At 37.6% G+C, this 15,380-nt stretch overlaps 1 protein-coding gene across 1 annotated transcript; it reads right to left on the bottom strand.

Annotated features, from left to right (window-relative positions):
* Positions 1 to 6,464: 6,464 nt before the first annotated feature.
* LOC145220212 (uncharacterized) lies at positions 6,465 to 12,594 on the bottom strand. The gene is made up of 7 exons (XM_080087487.1): positions 11,311 to 12,594; positions 10,811 to 10,873; positions 10,523 to 10,639; positions 9,942 to 10,070; positions 9,040 to 9,363; positions 8,387 to 8,518; positions 6,465 to 7,657 (listed from the first exon to the last, which is right to left on the bottom strand). Exons 1-7 carry the CDS (start codon positions 11,469 to 11,471, stop codon positions 7,267 to 7,269), a joined length of 1,317 nt encoding a protein of 438 aa, XP_079943613.1. The 5' UTR covers positions 11,472 to 12,594; the 3' UTR covers positions 6,465 to 7,266.
* Positions 12,595 to 15,380: the final 2,786 nt, after the last annotated feature.

Below are 15,380 nucleotides of genomic sequence, written 5' to 3'. Positions count from 1 at the left end.
TGTTATGCAATGTATATTTGGACTCTACAGGTAGGTCGGACCTTAAGCAATCTCGTCTGAGCTGTTAGAGTGGTTGGTAATAATTACCAAACCACTGGAGCCAACCACTGCCTATTCATCTATTGAACTGGTAAACAAGCTAGGTTATAGTTGCGTCAAAGGTTTGATAAGCAGTGCAAAAACAAGCAGGATTAATTACTTTCGTTTCTGTCAATGTGAACTTCGATCAAGTTTGCAACTCTTTGTCTCAAACAACCTTCCGTGCACTGCATTTGATACGCGAAAACAACAGAGGTAACAGCTTTTATCAGGCACAATGAGTGAGGGATACGTAAATACGGTTTTCAAACTTGAACCGACTTCTTCGTCTGATCAAACTGTGAAGAAAAGAGAGAAATATCTTCCAGGTAATATTGTAGTTTTTAACCTTCATTAAATTTCAACATTTTTTGCATGTGAACTTTGATTGATTGATTCATGAGAAAAAGTATTTTTGTAAAGAAGTTCACCAGGTTCTGAAAACTTTTTAGATGTCTATCCTGGGAAAACTATCATGAAACATTCGAAGTGGTATTTTGCTTTATCGGCAACGAAGTTGTTCCTGATAATAGCTCTAGTTGTAATTGGAGTCCTCAACATTTTGATCAGTTCAGTAAGTAAAAAAACGCATTCAAAAGCAAACTCAACTCAATGGTTGCAATTAATTGTTTCTGCAGGGCATTCGCAAAGATGTTAGGGACATGAATAGCGGTAAGCAAATACTTTTTCATTCTGATTAGTTTGCAACGCGTTGTTTTTGCCTAAATGGAAATTAGAAGCACCTAAATTGCTGAAATCTTAAACCATCGTCAGATAACACACATAGATAGAAAATAAGGAATTAAGTTTTACGACTTTTTAAAATAGGGTTTGAATGGAACCCAGCTGATACACGTTCAGCAGCTGATTGTCCAACACCACAACTTGGAACATTTGCTAATCCAGCGCTTTCCTGCTTGCAACTGAAAAACCAAGGCTTCACCGAAAATGGTGTATATGTGATCAAACCAACTGAGGATGTTGCTTCCTTTGAAGTATGAGTAGTGGTTGAATCTAAGTTGTAACATGGTACAAGCGTTTAAAGTCAGGTTGGGGTTTTAGCTATGATTTCATGTCTAACACTCGGCCACATCTGTGTTTTAATTTGACATTAGTAAATGTAACTTTTAAGTCCAATTCGGGATTGTTGGTGTAAAAATGGGTTGGGGGTGTTCTTGCAACATTACAAAAATGAAGAAAATTCAAATATGAACGAAAAAAACTAAAGTTCTAGTAAATACAAAACAAATACAAAAATGTGTTAACGCAAGACATCAAGGGATTTTTGTTGTTAAGCTGTCTGATATTTTTTGCTTAATAAAAGCGTACTTCTGCACAGACGTATTGCGCGATGGATGCTTCATGCGGAGGCTGAACCTTAGTCGCAACGGTGAATGAAAACAATATTGACAGTCAGTGCTCAAACGGAGATGTTTGGTTTAACCATGAACAGAGCGCGTCATCAATGCTTCATGGTCAGGATTTTATAATAACTTACTAAATTTCAATTATTAACCAGAAAACTTTCAGACTATCGAAACTGGGAGAATGAAAACACATTTGGCCAAATTAACCATTGCACGTCTGTTGATTATAAAAACGCAGCTTACTTTGAAATGCAGGTATGTTTTTTACCACTGAGTGGCTAGATAAGAAAAATACATAAGCATTTACAAACATTTAACGCAGTTGGGAAACCACTGTACTAAAGCATACGATTAAACAGTGCGGTTTAACGTTATGTTGGTAAGACTGTCATCTTGACGTTCAATCACTTTCAAACCTGGTGGTATTCTATTGCTTTCATCAATACAGCTAATATTGCGATGCAGTTTCATGATTTACATGGTTTTAATTGAATTTTGATCAAAAAAAATAACTGCTACTTTATTTGCGCAGGCAACAGACGTAATGATTTCGCACGTTCCCAACCACACACCGATTAATGAAATCCTGAATGAGACGTTTCTTCAATATCACACAGACAATCAGTTTTTAAAAAACGTTGGAGGAAATCTACACAACATGTTTAACAATCATTACACCTTGGAACCAACCGACCGTAAAAAAAGTTTTTCAATATTTTTTCAATATTGCGATCAACACTATTGTTATTAACAGTTTACTCTTCCGCTAGTGTTTTCTTTATTTACTAAAGTTATCTATAACAGTAAAACATATGCCGAAACATTTTAAACAAAGTGGAATGGAACCAACCGATAGTAAAAAAAATAATTACAGATATTTTAATGCAATGTCCTTGTATGTGATTATCCTAAGTCTTTTTTATGTATCTTTAAACTACTAAAAACGCTGCGTTGTGTTTACTTTAAAAAAGTTTTGTATTTTGTGTTTACAGCTGTGTACGTTGACGTCAATCCGATTTTGGACGCTTTAGTTCTCCGGTCCGCTGAAATCACCAGAGAAATTTCCGATTTCTATTTTTATGATTATGGGAGTTATTCAAATCGGATACAAGACGGAGGAGAAAATATGTTTGAAGACTACGGAGCATATGTACTTCTTTGTAAAACAAATGATACGCGAATCAATATATAACTTAAATAATAACTAATAACTTAAATACTAGAAATCGCAAGTGACCTTGTCCACGCAAATACTATCAATTTTTCAGTTAACAGATTAGCACACTGTTCGTTCAAGAAAACGTTTTATAACCCATGGAAGTATCACTGAATAGAAGCCAATTTTAAAATGCAGCAAATAATTTTAAAGTTTAGGCATTTAAACAAATTTTCTATGCGATAACATCTTAAATTAGTGGATGGATGCATAATGTTTAACATAAAACTCTTGTACTTGCAAGCGAGTTAAAGAAATTTTGTAGACCTATTTGAAAAAGTTGATTTGCAAACAACAGTGATTGCGAAAAAATTCTTACTTTTTATTTTTAGTTGTACTTCTACACGTCGCCATGCTCATATAATACAAACTATGAATATGAATACAAGTAAGTGTTGGACTAACAAGAAAGAAGTAAATGATTGGCCACATTTGTGTTTTGTAGATGCTCTTACACAAACTCAATGTACTCAAGTCGCAAGTCTTATCCTTTGTTTGGTCTTTCATGGCATGGCAACTATGACAACCAAAATTCATACGCAGAATTATATGTCAGTATAGCCTTAAGATAAAAAATGACAAGGTAAATGTTTTACACAACGAATATCTGTAGGTCCGTGCATATCGTCCTAACAGCGACGAAACAAAGATTATTTCCAACACGATTTCACAGGGAAATTTCAAACTACAGTACGAGTGCAAATGTCGGTACGGGATGACGTCACCAAGTGTTTGTGACGTCATGTATGTCGTCACCAACGAACAAGTACTTACAGGTATTTGTTTTTGTAAACAAGACCATGCTTATACAATGTTATCTTACAGGATTGGGATTCCACCGCTGCTATCACAATGGATCCAAGTTATTATACATCTTCATCAACCTATTACTACAATTACATGTATGTCAGAGATTACTCAGCCAATTTTTTTATCGGATATACTTTGCTATCAAGGTGAGAAATTTATTCATAGATTGATTAACACGGGTCAAATGATTGCAAACCCATCGTAAAGCACAAAACAAAGTCTATTTTCCACAGAACTCAAAAGGGGGGATTGATATCGGACACAGAGTTAGCCAGCGTCATGACAATAATACTGGACGTCTTCACAGAATTCCCCAACATAGGTAAGATTTTAGATTGTTAAAAAAGTAGTCCAATCATCCTTTTTAAACTGAAAGTGTTGAAAGGATATGGAAGTAACGCAGCTGACAATTTCCTTTCTTAACAATTAAAAACATTTTTCGTTCCTTCATCCACTCCAATTTTTCTACCCGGTTAAGATCACTGGTATATGCCATAGCACGATGTCCCATTTGTAACGTAGTGATTACTGAACTAAGGTGCCTGTTGAAATGTGAAAAAAAGCGTTCCGTAAATCAATCAACTTGTCTTTTTCATCTAAATATATACCAATGCGTATAATATGACAAATAAAACATTTTAGTACCCAGTTGCCAAGTGAACAACCCATTGGTTGCTCCGATTCAATACACAGTTGGCGACGCGTCATCCGCCCAAGCGATGATTCCACCTTTCCTGAAAGATTACGAAACCGGTTACATACAATTTCGTTCATACGGTCGCAATGGAAACGTTTACGCAATGTGTCCGGCGATCAAGTAAGTGGTTTTACAAGTTTCCGAGAGTCGACTAAAGCAAACAAGATGCACTTCAGTAATGTTGGTCGAGTCCAAGACAGTTAGCCCAGTATGTAAATCCAAACTGACGTGATTTTTTCAAAGTTGGTCCGTTTGATTGTCATTTTGTAAACTTCAAAATGCATTTCATTCGGCGAAAATGCAAAGTTGAAATCATTTCACAAAGTTAAACACCCTTTACAACACGCCAGTATAACGACAGAAATTATCCGCGTAACCGAATGGAATGCACAAGTTATTTAAACCATCATATAAAACACTACGTAATTTTATTTTAACCGTAGCTTGCCATAAAATCAAAAACTTAGACTGTTTTTAGGTTAAATAACTGTTTGAGCGAGTACGCCTGCATTGGTGGTGTTGGAACAGACTACCATTTTGATGACGATGTGTGCAATGATTTCACAAGTGAGTTCGGGTTTGTAGTTAAAAAATATACTACTATTATTTTGGCTGTACTTGCGTAGGTGTAAAACCAGATGCTTATTACTATCATTTTTACGCAGACTGGAACGGCAATGGAAGGGCATCTGTTGAGCAGTCCACGCCAAACGGATACGCTCATTCAAGACGTGATATTGACTCAACTATTATGATATTTTACAAGTAAGTTTAAAACAAGTTTTCTTCCAGTCAACAAATAATATGTGTTTCCTTTTTACAGGTAATGGCGGAACTTGGAGGATCCTGATTTAATTAAAAATTAATTTGAAATTTTTAATTCTATTCAATGGAAATGTATGGTATAATACTTTATTGTTTAGCATAATTTTAAAACTAGAAGTGCCATAACTTTGTTGATTTTGCATAAAGTTAATAGTAAGGGTTTAAAATTAGGTTGCATTAATTGTCTTTGGATTTTCAAACCGATTGCGTGGTTTGAATTGGGGTCGGTGTGGTGTACGTATACATAGTATGCTTTGCAATATTTCAATTGAAATTACAGTTTGGTTATTAAAGCTTTTTGTAAAATCACTCAAAGGCGTCAGTCCAATCTGCTATTTACTCGCATGTTAACTTTTCAATATCGTTTTGTGCTTATCAGAGTAGCTGCGCAATAAAATAAAATCGAAACCGTTGCTGTGCTTTTTATGCGTCTGGCTTGGAAGCCAAACCCAAGGGGTTATAACTTAATCATGAGCTTTTTAAAAAAAACGCTCAAACTATACAACTCAAATTGCAGCTAACCGCGGCACTAATGTCAACCGATTAAGATAAAACATGAAAGATTGACGTCTTTAAAATACAAAGATTGAGAGAAATCAGTTCGAAATTGGTCAAGCCCAACAATAAAATATTAAACAAGCAGTAAAATATCCGACAGATTAACTCCCCAGACAAAAAAACGTGGTAATAGATCAATTTTCAGTAAAATAAATATATTTGATTGAAACCGCAATTGACATCCTCCTACACATAAATATGTTGGACAATGCATAGCACGGCTCCGATAAGGTTACAAGACATTTTAACAGTTTGATAGTCATTGTATCACGGCGTCGACATAAGGTGGTAAAAATTTGCCGAAATTTTTTTTTTTACTTTTACTGTCATTAAAGCCGTTGGATCCCTCACAAGATAGAGCATAGTAAAATTTGTTGAACATAATCTGTTGGGAAATCTCAATCGTTATTCATCGGAGTATATTTGCTCTATCGTCTGTGGTTTGAACGGCGTTATTAATATCAGTTCCAAGAAAAAAGGGGGCAGCAATGAAAATATTGTCAATGTACAAACTTTGATCAACAGCAGCATGGTATTATGAGCTATCCAACATGTCTAAACTAGTTCAACTACAACCCCCTGATGTATCAATGTGTAACCATTTGTAAAATGAATTTGGTATATTAAATACCTTACTTACCCTATAACACAATAGTGATGACCCAAAATGGTAACACATAAAACGATATGTGATAATTTAATTACCTTTCATTTTGTTTTATCGCCATACTAAAACTCTTGAATGTTGGCAAAAGTAATTTTGTGTCCAAAAGTGTTTTTTTCCAACATCATTCACTTTTCAATACGAAGAACATGTTTAAATGCCATACGAGTGGTCTGTCCACAGAACTGTTTCTCTTTGTACCTGAAATAATTTTGGTAAATGCAATTTAAAACGTTTTATTAGGTTTAAATGTCGCGAAGATGACTGAGTAAGTACGGCTACTGCCTTGTGCTCTCAAAGTTATAAGTTCTAATCCAGTCTCGGCATCTTGTGTCTTGCTGAGCAAAATAAAATGAAACAGCATTGCGTGGTATTGAAAGCTGATGGATTGACATCAAACTTAAAAACCGATCAATATCAAACAATCAAAAACAACACAAGGAAACTGCAAAAGGTCAGACGTTCGGGCGACGTAGATATTGCTTACCAAGAATAAAAACAATCAACAAATGTGTATATATGTTGACAAGTGTGCATATCATGTGCATAGAAAAAACAACGGTGATTTTCTGATATGAGCACACTAAATGAAGAAACGGAACTTTGAAACAAAAATGTGTAGTAGGTGGAACAATCTGAAACGAATTTTTCACTACATTTAAATGAGAGCTTTTGTCATTTTCTTTACCCTTTTTAGCGGCGCTCTACAACCAGGGTGTACAGTGTATTTCACAGCCAGATGGGTCTATGAGTGCAAAAATAAGGATGGCGGTTCATTGAATGCTTCAGTAACTTGCAATACAGTGTATATGTATATATGTGTATGATTGAATATGCACAACTGTTTCATAAACAACTGCTCTATTAAAAATGTCACTTTATATCGCCAGTTTTTTAACTTAACATTTTCATTTTACGTCCGCTGACTTATTCAACCCAATCGGTACAAGAAATCACAGGATTAGTTCTAAAGTGTGAAAAATGGAAGACATAATAGGTTTAAGAGCATTGTTCAAAACTTTCTAGCTTTCTTTATCACAGTGTGACTTCATCACGTTACACTGTTGTTTTTACATTTTTGACACTCAACTGGAGGTTCGTGGTAAAGCCCAGCAAAGTTCTTGGAAAAAAACTCATCGTTATCCACGTCTTGAGGCAGTTCAACTTGGTTGTTAAACTGAGCCCTTACGAGTTGTGATGACGGCCAGAAGCCTTCGTGTTTATACTTGTCAGTGGTAACTTGCATTAGATTGAAAACCACTCTCCAAGCTGAGCGAAATAGGACCTTGTTGTGTCCTAAGTGCCACACAAACGGGCCCATGTAGAATCCAATCTGGCCTCGCTTGCCGTCAGCGTAAGCAATCTTTATGTTGTCGTTGCCTCGACCAAGTTTAGTTCGCAAGATGCCAAGTATGTAAACGTCTTCCAGATGCATGTCATAGCTGCAAGTAAACAATAACAGAAAGGTTTACTGAAAACCGTTTTGCCTAACTCTTAGCCTCATACATTTGACAACGGAAACAAGTCTTAGAAAGGTTGCGTGTACATTTTGCTTCCGCATATTCAAAGTCGTTTGAAGCCCAATTTCAAGTTGGCCGAGATTGTATTCAACGACCCATTTTGCCAGAGTCTCCCCACACAAGAATTTTATTTACAGTTCCCCATTGCGTTAAGAAAACAAGAACAAGCAAAGTACAATGCCTGTTAGGATATTGGGCATTGACATGCACCATGGTTTACTATGGGTGCGAAAGCAGAAACTCGTGGCTTGAATTCTACTTGCAATTCCCCATTGCGTAAAGAAAACAAGAACGAGGAAAGTAGGTTTATTTACGAAGTGGCGGCCCTAATTAGTAACGTATACGACCGGTGGCTGTTTAGACTAAATGTTAGGGCAAATACAGAGTTGTTTTCATTTTGTTCTCCCACGCGCATTTAGTTTGTTTCTACAAGCTAGTTTCTGTGGCCCGATTGCTACCGTCTTTGGTAATGTAAAAGTGCATCTAGGGTCCAGGTCTTCGGCAAAGTTTTACGAAGCAAGTGCAAATTTAAAATCGTTGAGTTCACATGTAGTCATCATGAGGAAAATGCCTCCAAAAAAGAGTAAGAAATCCCACAATAAAGATGTTGTAAAAACGTTCAGCGGTTTGCAATAAGAAAGTGTGGCTCACCGTTTTGTTACTTGTGCTTGTTGGTATATATCAACCATCAGTTGTTGGGGTAGGACTGTGAATCCTCCGTGACAAAAGGGGGGCAAGCGACCCCAAGGGTAAGTGTTGTTTGAAACCCCGTAACGCCCCGATCTGCAAAATGAACAGAAATATCAGTCTCGGGACGATTTATGTGTTGTGGCTTGCAGTACTTCAACACTGGTCAAATTTGCTTCATGGTGCGCAATATTGCATGACATAGTTCCGCAGATTAGTGCACAGTACAGAGTTGTAACGGGCCTAAAATTGGAGCCCGAACCCGAAAGTACAAGCCCGAAACCCGGTCCGAACCCGAATCGTTTTTAAGACGCCTGTTTAGGACCGAAAGTTTGAATGACAGGCCTATGAACTGAAGCCTCAGGAAAGACCAAGACAATAAACACAATAGACAAATCGTTTTAGAGCTGTTTGACATAAGGTCAGGTCCAGCAACTGCCAACTTAGCTAATTAAATTTACTCAAAAAAATGCGTTAGTCGGGTCCGAATCAACCCGTTTCTTGCAAGAAACCTCAGCCCGAACCCAGCCCGACTTACAACTCTGGCACAGTGGTCATACTTTATCTCCATTTTGATTTATAACATTTTTTGTCAGTTATTGAAAACATTTCTTTACCTTTCTGGGCCAATTGCGGCACTGTACATAAACGCGCAATGCATAGCGTTTGACTTTATAAATTCATCTCGGTTGGTCGAGAAATAGTCGTACGTCAGCGGTAGATTGATGACGCAATCATCATCGGTGAACCCGTAAAAGACAGTGCGGTTCTGTAGGTCAAAGGTTACCCACTGGAATGCAGACAATACTTTATCAGGCAATGCTGAATAATCGTCGGAAACTCCGCTTTGAAGAATGTCGTTGTATTGTTGACTTTCCAAGGCGATTTCGTTCTGTAAGGTCTTGTCAGACACTTGTCCCACGACGAAAACCACCGCAAATCTAAATATTTATTAATATGTAAACTGTACTGTACTGCTCATACAAATATGGGTTGAAATGGGTTGTACTGAGCTAAAGGTAATTGGCTGCATTTAAACTCTGGGGCCAATGCCTGTTATGTTTCCTGTGTTGCTATGCGCCATGGTGTGCTAGGTGAAATACACAAATCCTTGCCTTTGATTGGGTTGTATTGAGCTAAAATGACTTCCTGAATCGCGAAGTTCAGGGACCAATGCCTGTTAGGCTATTTTGTATTGATATGCACTGTGGGCTGCTGGTTGGGAATTGAAAAAAATCGTGCACGTCAATGGGTTGTATTGAGCAAGAAACGTATGAACACCTGGATTCAAATCAATTGGGTTGGGCTAAAATTACGTCCCCATTGTGAAGCTCGAAGTAGAATGATGTTTGACTATTTGGCACGGATATGCACCATGGTCTACTATAGTTGAGAATACAGAAACCCCCGGCCTTCCGTGTTGTTATGCGTCGTGGTTAAGGGAAATTTACCTCGGCACCGTGAAGCCAACCAAACAATTAAAATTGACGTCCGTGATTTTGCCAAGGTTTCTTCCTACCTTTTATCGTTGATAGTTTGAACAGATCCCCACGTGTCTCTGATCATTTGTCGTCGCTTTCGAAGCTTAACTGCGCTCTTTACTATGATAACCATGAAGTAGCGGTCAGATGTGGTGGTCAAGTCCGGCCTTGAAAGAAAGTTGTAGACAAAAGATAATCAATTGTAAGGCTAACACAGATTGGCATCTAAACAAGACGTGATTACATTTCTGTTGTATTATCAAGCTTTGTGGGCAGAATTGGGTATCACGACTTTTCAAGCTTGCATCAACATTGCCTGTTGCCTTGCCAGTATTTTAAGTTCCTGGTTAAGTTTCCGGGAACACTGCATATACTTCTTGTTATCACCAGAACGTGTCAGAGATATTTGTCCATAAAACTGTTTCAATTTGTGAGTCATAATGAAATGTCGGAGTTTTGTGAAAAACAAAGGCATGACAACATTCACAGACAGGATGCTTTAAACCGTCATATCACGAATTCTATAGGATGCATGTGATAAACGCAGCGCGCTTTCGTAACGAAAATATGGCGAAAGTCTGGCAGCGACAATAGAGGAAACAATTAAGATGGGGCTTACTTCAGTAACCAGCTGTCTGTGATGTTTGATGCGTTGTGGTTTGCCTGGTAAAGTGGTGGCACCGTCTTAAAGTCAGCATTGGAGTTTGGACCATCCAGCAAATACCGTTCTATCGTCCTAAAATAACCAAATTGAACGCTTTTGAAAATACCGTGCGAAACACACGATTAAGCACCGCCATATACCCTTGTTGTGCATGCAAATGACATTGGTATTTTAAATATTAACAGTTCTACCCATGAAGACCACCGTATAAGTTGGTTATGCGGTAGACTTAGACCCACCCACCTTAAGCCACTCTTCCTGCTCGCAGGCACGATGTAAGGTTTGAGGAAACTTGTCGGGGACTTCCTGTATAGAAACGATAAATTACTCACCGCAAACTTTACAAGAAAATTCAAGCGTTGCATGCAAAACGTTGTGAAGGCTCCCGATTCTTGTACGCCTTGTTACTGTCTAATGCATAGTGTTTATTGTTTACTGTTTCACAAAAAACATCGTTCCGAAGAAACTGGCAAACTTTTAAACCTGCATGGCTCAAGCTATTAAGAATTTAGAGACGAAAACGCGTTTTGAAGTAAGATCGTGGACCACAAACATATAAATGGTTTACCGGTAATGTAGTATATAAAAGTCAACAGCCGTATGTAACCTTTTTGTTTCTATAATTGCTCTGACACATGCGGATATTTTGCAGTTTCGCTTCGTCAGGAGAATAACAAATAAATGGCGCAAGGAACTGAAATAAACATGCATACAACATTATTTTGAACAACACCAGCACTTACGTGGTCGCACATTTGACATCATTGCGTTGTTGTAATAATGGTTGCGGATATACACGAGCTTTCAATTTGAATAATGCTGTGTCAAATTTCCACAATTGACAGTAAACCACGAACAGAAGCAGGAAAATAATACCGAAACCTTTAGTTAAGCGACTAGGCATTTCTCAGCTGTGTAGGAGATGAGACGTTATTCTCAACGCCAGATTTTAATTCCATAAGATCCGTAGCTAATTTTTCAATCTTTAGGACATAGATAACAGAAAACTATTGAAAGCCTGCACCAATTAGGAAAACAATTTAAATGACCTTGAAAAAGAACACGACTTTGAAAACTGCTTAATCAAAAACTAGACCACCAGAACATGTACATACTTAAAACACACTCTGTTGCAGACCTTATAACCGTAGTTGTCACCATGAGTGCAAACCTCTTTGCTTTTTATCAACAAAAGTTCTCTTCGGCGAATCTATATTCCAACAAAAACAGAATCATAAGATAAAAAGAATAGAGTCAATAAATGACAAGCTGCAGACAGTATAGCCTACACTATGTCTCATCAGTGTAGCTCATAGGTCAAAACAGTGTGCACTGTCTGCAGCTTATCATTTATTGGGTTTATGCTTTTACAGAATCATATGCCTGTATCAATATGAACTGTCGCTGCCTATAGTTAAAAGTTTTCCTTCTCTATGGTTTGGCTGCCAATGCCCTTTACAAAATAGAGACGAAATACGACTAAACAAATGCAACATTAGTTAATGTCAACTATACGATGTGTGATGGTTTTCCATTCCTAAACGCTGTGTCACGGTTTAACTTTATCAAGTCCTATGTTCACTGCTTTAGACACCATCAAAAAGTTTAACAAACAATAAACACTTTCGGCCGGTTCGAACTAGTCATCTTTGAAACGGAAATGGCGTTTTAATTGTATTGCAAGGCCCTTTGTATAGCTTCGAAAATGTTATTTACACATTGGCTATGAAATTAACGACTAGATATAGTGATGACTTAACTTAGTTTTAAAATAGCTTTTGGCGTGTTTAACGGTGAAAGTCTAGTTAAAGTAAAATGTATACCTCAGTTTCTCATTATAACGCAAAGAGACAATTTGGGGAGAGTTACAGCGTGGCGCTAATTATATCCTGTGTCGATACAGGGTAGCTAATTAAATTGGCCTAAAACAGGAAATTGGGAAACATTTATCAAAAAATACCCTGGGTTTTTCATTAGCTCTATGTTCACAGCGGTAGAACAAAAATATGCATTTTGTAGTAAGTATTAAGTAACTTACTACAGTTCGCGATGTCAAAACTAAAACAAGCAGGAATGGACATTTTCCAGTTGTGTAGTATGCAGCCTAAAACGAACCTACAGACGTCTAGTTGGATTTGACCTTTTGGCGTACTTTGCTTGAAAAGGGCCTAAATTGAGCGAGGGAGAATGGTACGCTTTCCTAACTGTCGGCACAACTATGTCGCTATTTGTTTTGTCCAATGGTATTTTTTGACTTGTTAAAAGTTAAAAAATATGTGCACCCCGAGTTTTCTCTGCCTATGCCAGTGCATCAACACGATGTTGCAATAATGATTGAGGAAATATGCAAGCTTGCAATTTCAATACTATACTGTGTCGAATTACACAATCGACAGTAAACCAACAGAAGGAGCAAAACAATACCGACCCCTTTAGTTAAGCGACTAGTCATTTCTTGTTTTAGCGGAGATAAGACATTATTCTTAACGCCTGGTTTCAATTCCCGTGATTCGTGCCTAATTTTTTAGCCTTTTGATGAAACTATTTGATGACATATTGGTTGGGAATGAATAAAACGTTTACTACAGTTTCAACACCTATCCGTCACACGAGTTTTAGCAGTTGGCTAGAAATTTAATAAGAAAAGCACAGAGACAATCCAGTTTTAAAAATATGTATCGTTGTGAAGTAAGTCATAACTTCAGACTTTAAAATGAGTTTGAGTTATTCTCAAGATAATCGACATTAACAGAAGTGGTTAAGAATTCCATTATAAACGTTGTAACGTTCTTTAAACTGATTTGTAAGCCAACTCCAACACTACCAATAAAACAACCAATGACCAACAGACAACAACGCCAATTAAAAGTTCAACAAAGTTCCAGACAGAATCAACAACAAATTTTCCTTTTGCAATAAGCATGAGTTTCATTTGACCTTGGCCCAAGAACAAAAATATGTAAATCATTTTGAAAAGCCAGCTTCTTGAACTATGTGCCAAAAGAACGCCTCACAAACTAAATAAACGAGTTGTTTTTGAAAACATACAAAAGCGTTGTCTGGCAATAAGCAATTTACATACTCGTAACAAATTGCTACTTCAAATACACACACAGTTCTATATTTCAGTGAACTCCCTTTTCATACTCGCTCTCGACAACATGTTTCGAAAACCGCAAACAGACTTCTCAGTTGTTACGTTTGCGTAAGAGCTATGAGGCGAATTCCCGACGGGAGAAAATTTTGTTTGGAATAGTCGTTTTGGAAGCGTGTTTTACCAAAATTTTCCCAAAACCTTCAATCTTCTTAATTCCAATGCGTCAAATTGGCCGTTGTTTTCATGCTCATAAATTTGTACCCATTTTTTTAACTTCAGAACCTTCACCAAATGAGAAAACAATTTAAATGACCTTGAGAAAGTAAACGAAATTGTTTCATCGGAGAAGACTACTAGAGCAAGCACATAGCCCAGGGGTGGCCAACCGGTCAAAGCCTAAGAGCCAAATTTTTTACTGTGTTACCACAAAGAGCCGCATTATACACATGGGCACACATGTTCATTTCTTTACACACAGAGACCTGTGCTTAGCTAGATTTATTCTAAAACGCACACCAACATAATAGTGACTTGTAAGTTCATCATAACCCGAAAAACAATGGATTGTTATTTATTTTGGAACACGTTGCAATATTGCTGTTGCTTTGTGTCTCATTCGCATTGTACGCAACAATGAGCAATCATTCATTGTTCAACAATTGAATATTTGTCATCATAATCAAGCCATTTGCCACATAAGGTTGCAGTTTCAAGGCAAGCAAAATTGTCATAGCTTTACTTGAAATTTAACGATTTCCATACCAGATCGCCTCAAACTAACCAAGATATCCGCAGTGGCCCAAACTTAGACAACAACCTAAGAGCCGCATGAAACCAGGCAAAGAGCCGCATGCGGCTCGCGAGCCGCGGGTTGGCCACCCCTGACATAGCCTATGTAAAATACACTATGTTGCAGACGTTATACCAACCGCAGTTGTCACCATCAGTTCAAAACCTTTCGGTTCTTGTTGATTTATCAAAGTACAGAATTTTCTTTGTTAAATTTAAATTCTACATGAACATAATCATTTTCCTGCATCAATATAAACTGTTGCTGCTCAGCGTATTATAAACCCCTGTGACTAACATGTGAACGCCCTCTTCACATAATAGAAAAAATAACAGTCAACTCGCGAGGTGCGCATCAACTTTGAATTTTTTTCTATTTAAGCGTTTTGTCAAATATGTTTGCAACCGGCTAAAACCACAAATAGAAACACTCGCTCATCCGATCACAGTACGCCAGGTCCGTCGAAGGCACCATACGAAATTAGCCGGTCATCTAGCATTCACCACCATATGGCAAGGCGTGGGCTAGACAAATCTAACCTGTGGTGGGATACGAACCCTCGACTGTCCGGGACTCGTGACATGATTGTTGGATATAGACGCTTCAGGGCTGATTCCAGTTATGAAACTATATGTTCATCATAATTCGCTTACTCTGAGAACACCAACCACGTGTCAAAATGTCACACGATTAGTACACCACGGTTATTTTGTTACGTCTAAGCGACACGAAATAGAAACCCCCACATTATGAACGTACTTTCAAATTACTGCTAAAATTCGAGGAACATCAGGTCTACAGTGTAAGACGCTTCACCAGTTCAACTCAGTCTGTTCAGTTTTCCACCACAGCAAAACTGCAACAAAGCTTATAGTGGAAAGGTGCCCATAGAAAGACACGAAATTAAATCATTTTTAAATTTTGTA

Source organism: Phallusia mammillata, chromosome 3 (assembly GCF_965637545.1).
Source record: "Phallusia mammillata chromosome 3, kaPhaMamm4.hap1.1, whole genome shotgun sequence".
Taxonomy (NCBI): domain Eukaryota; kingdom Metazoa; phylum Chordata; class Ascidiacea; order Phlebobranchia; family Ascidiidae; genus Phallusia; species Phallusia mammillata.
This window is presented reverse-complemented; position numbering and strand designations above follow the sequence as displayed.

Bases quoted from the DNA above. Each gene is read 5' to 3' on its own strand.
- LOC145220212 (XM_080087487.1), bottom strand. From the start codon at position 11,471: ATGCCTAGTCGCTTAACTAAAGGTTTCGGTATTATTTTCCTGCTTCTG. The intron at 10,874-11,310 runs GTAAGTGCTGGT...GTTTCTATACAG, and splicing joins GATGTCAAATGTGCGACCAC to GAAGTCCCCGACAAGTTTCC. The intron at 7,658-8,386 runs GTGAGCCACACT...GTTTACTTGCAG, and splicing joins CAAGCACAAGTAACAAAACG to CTATGACATGCATCTGGAAG.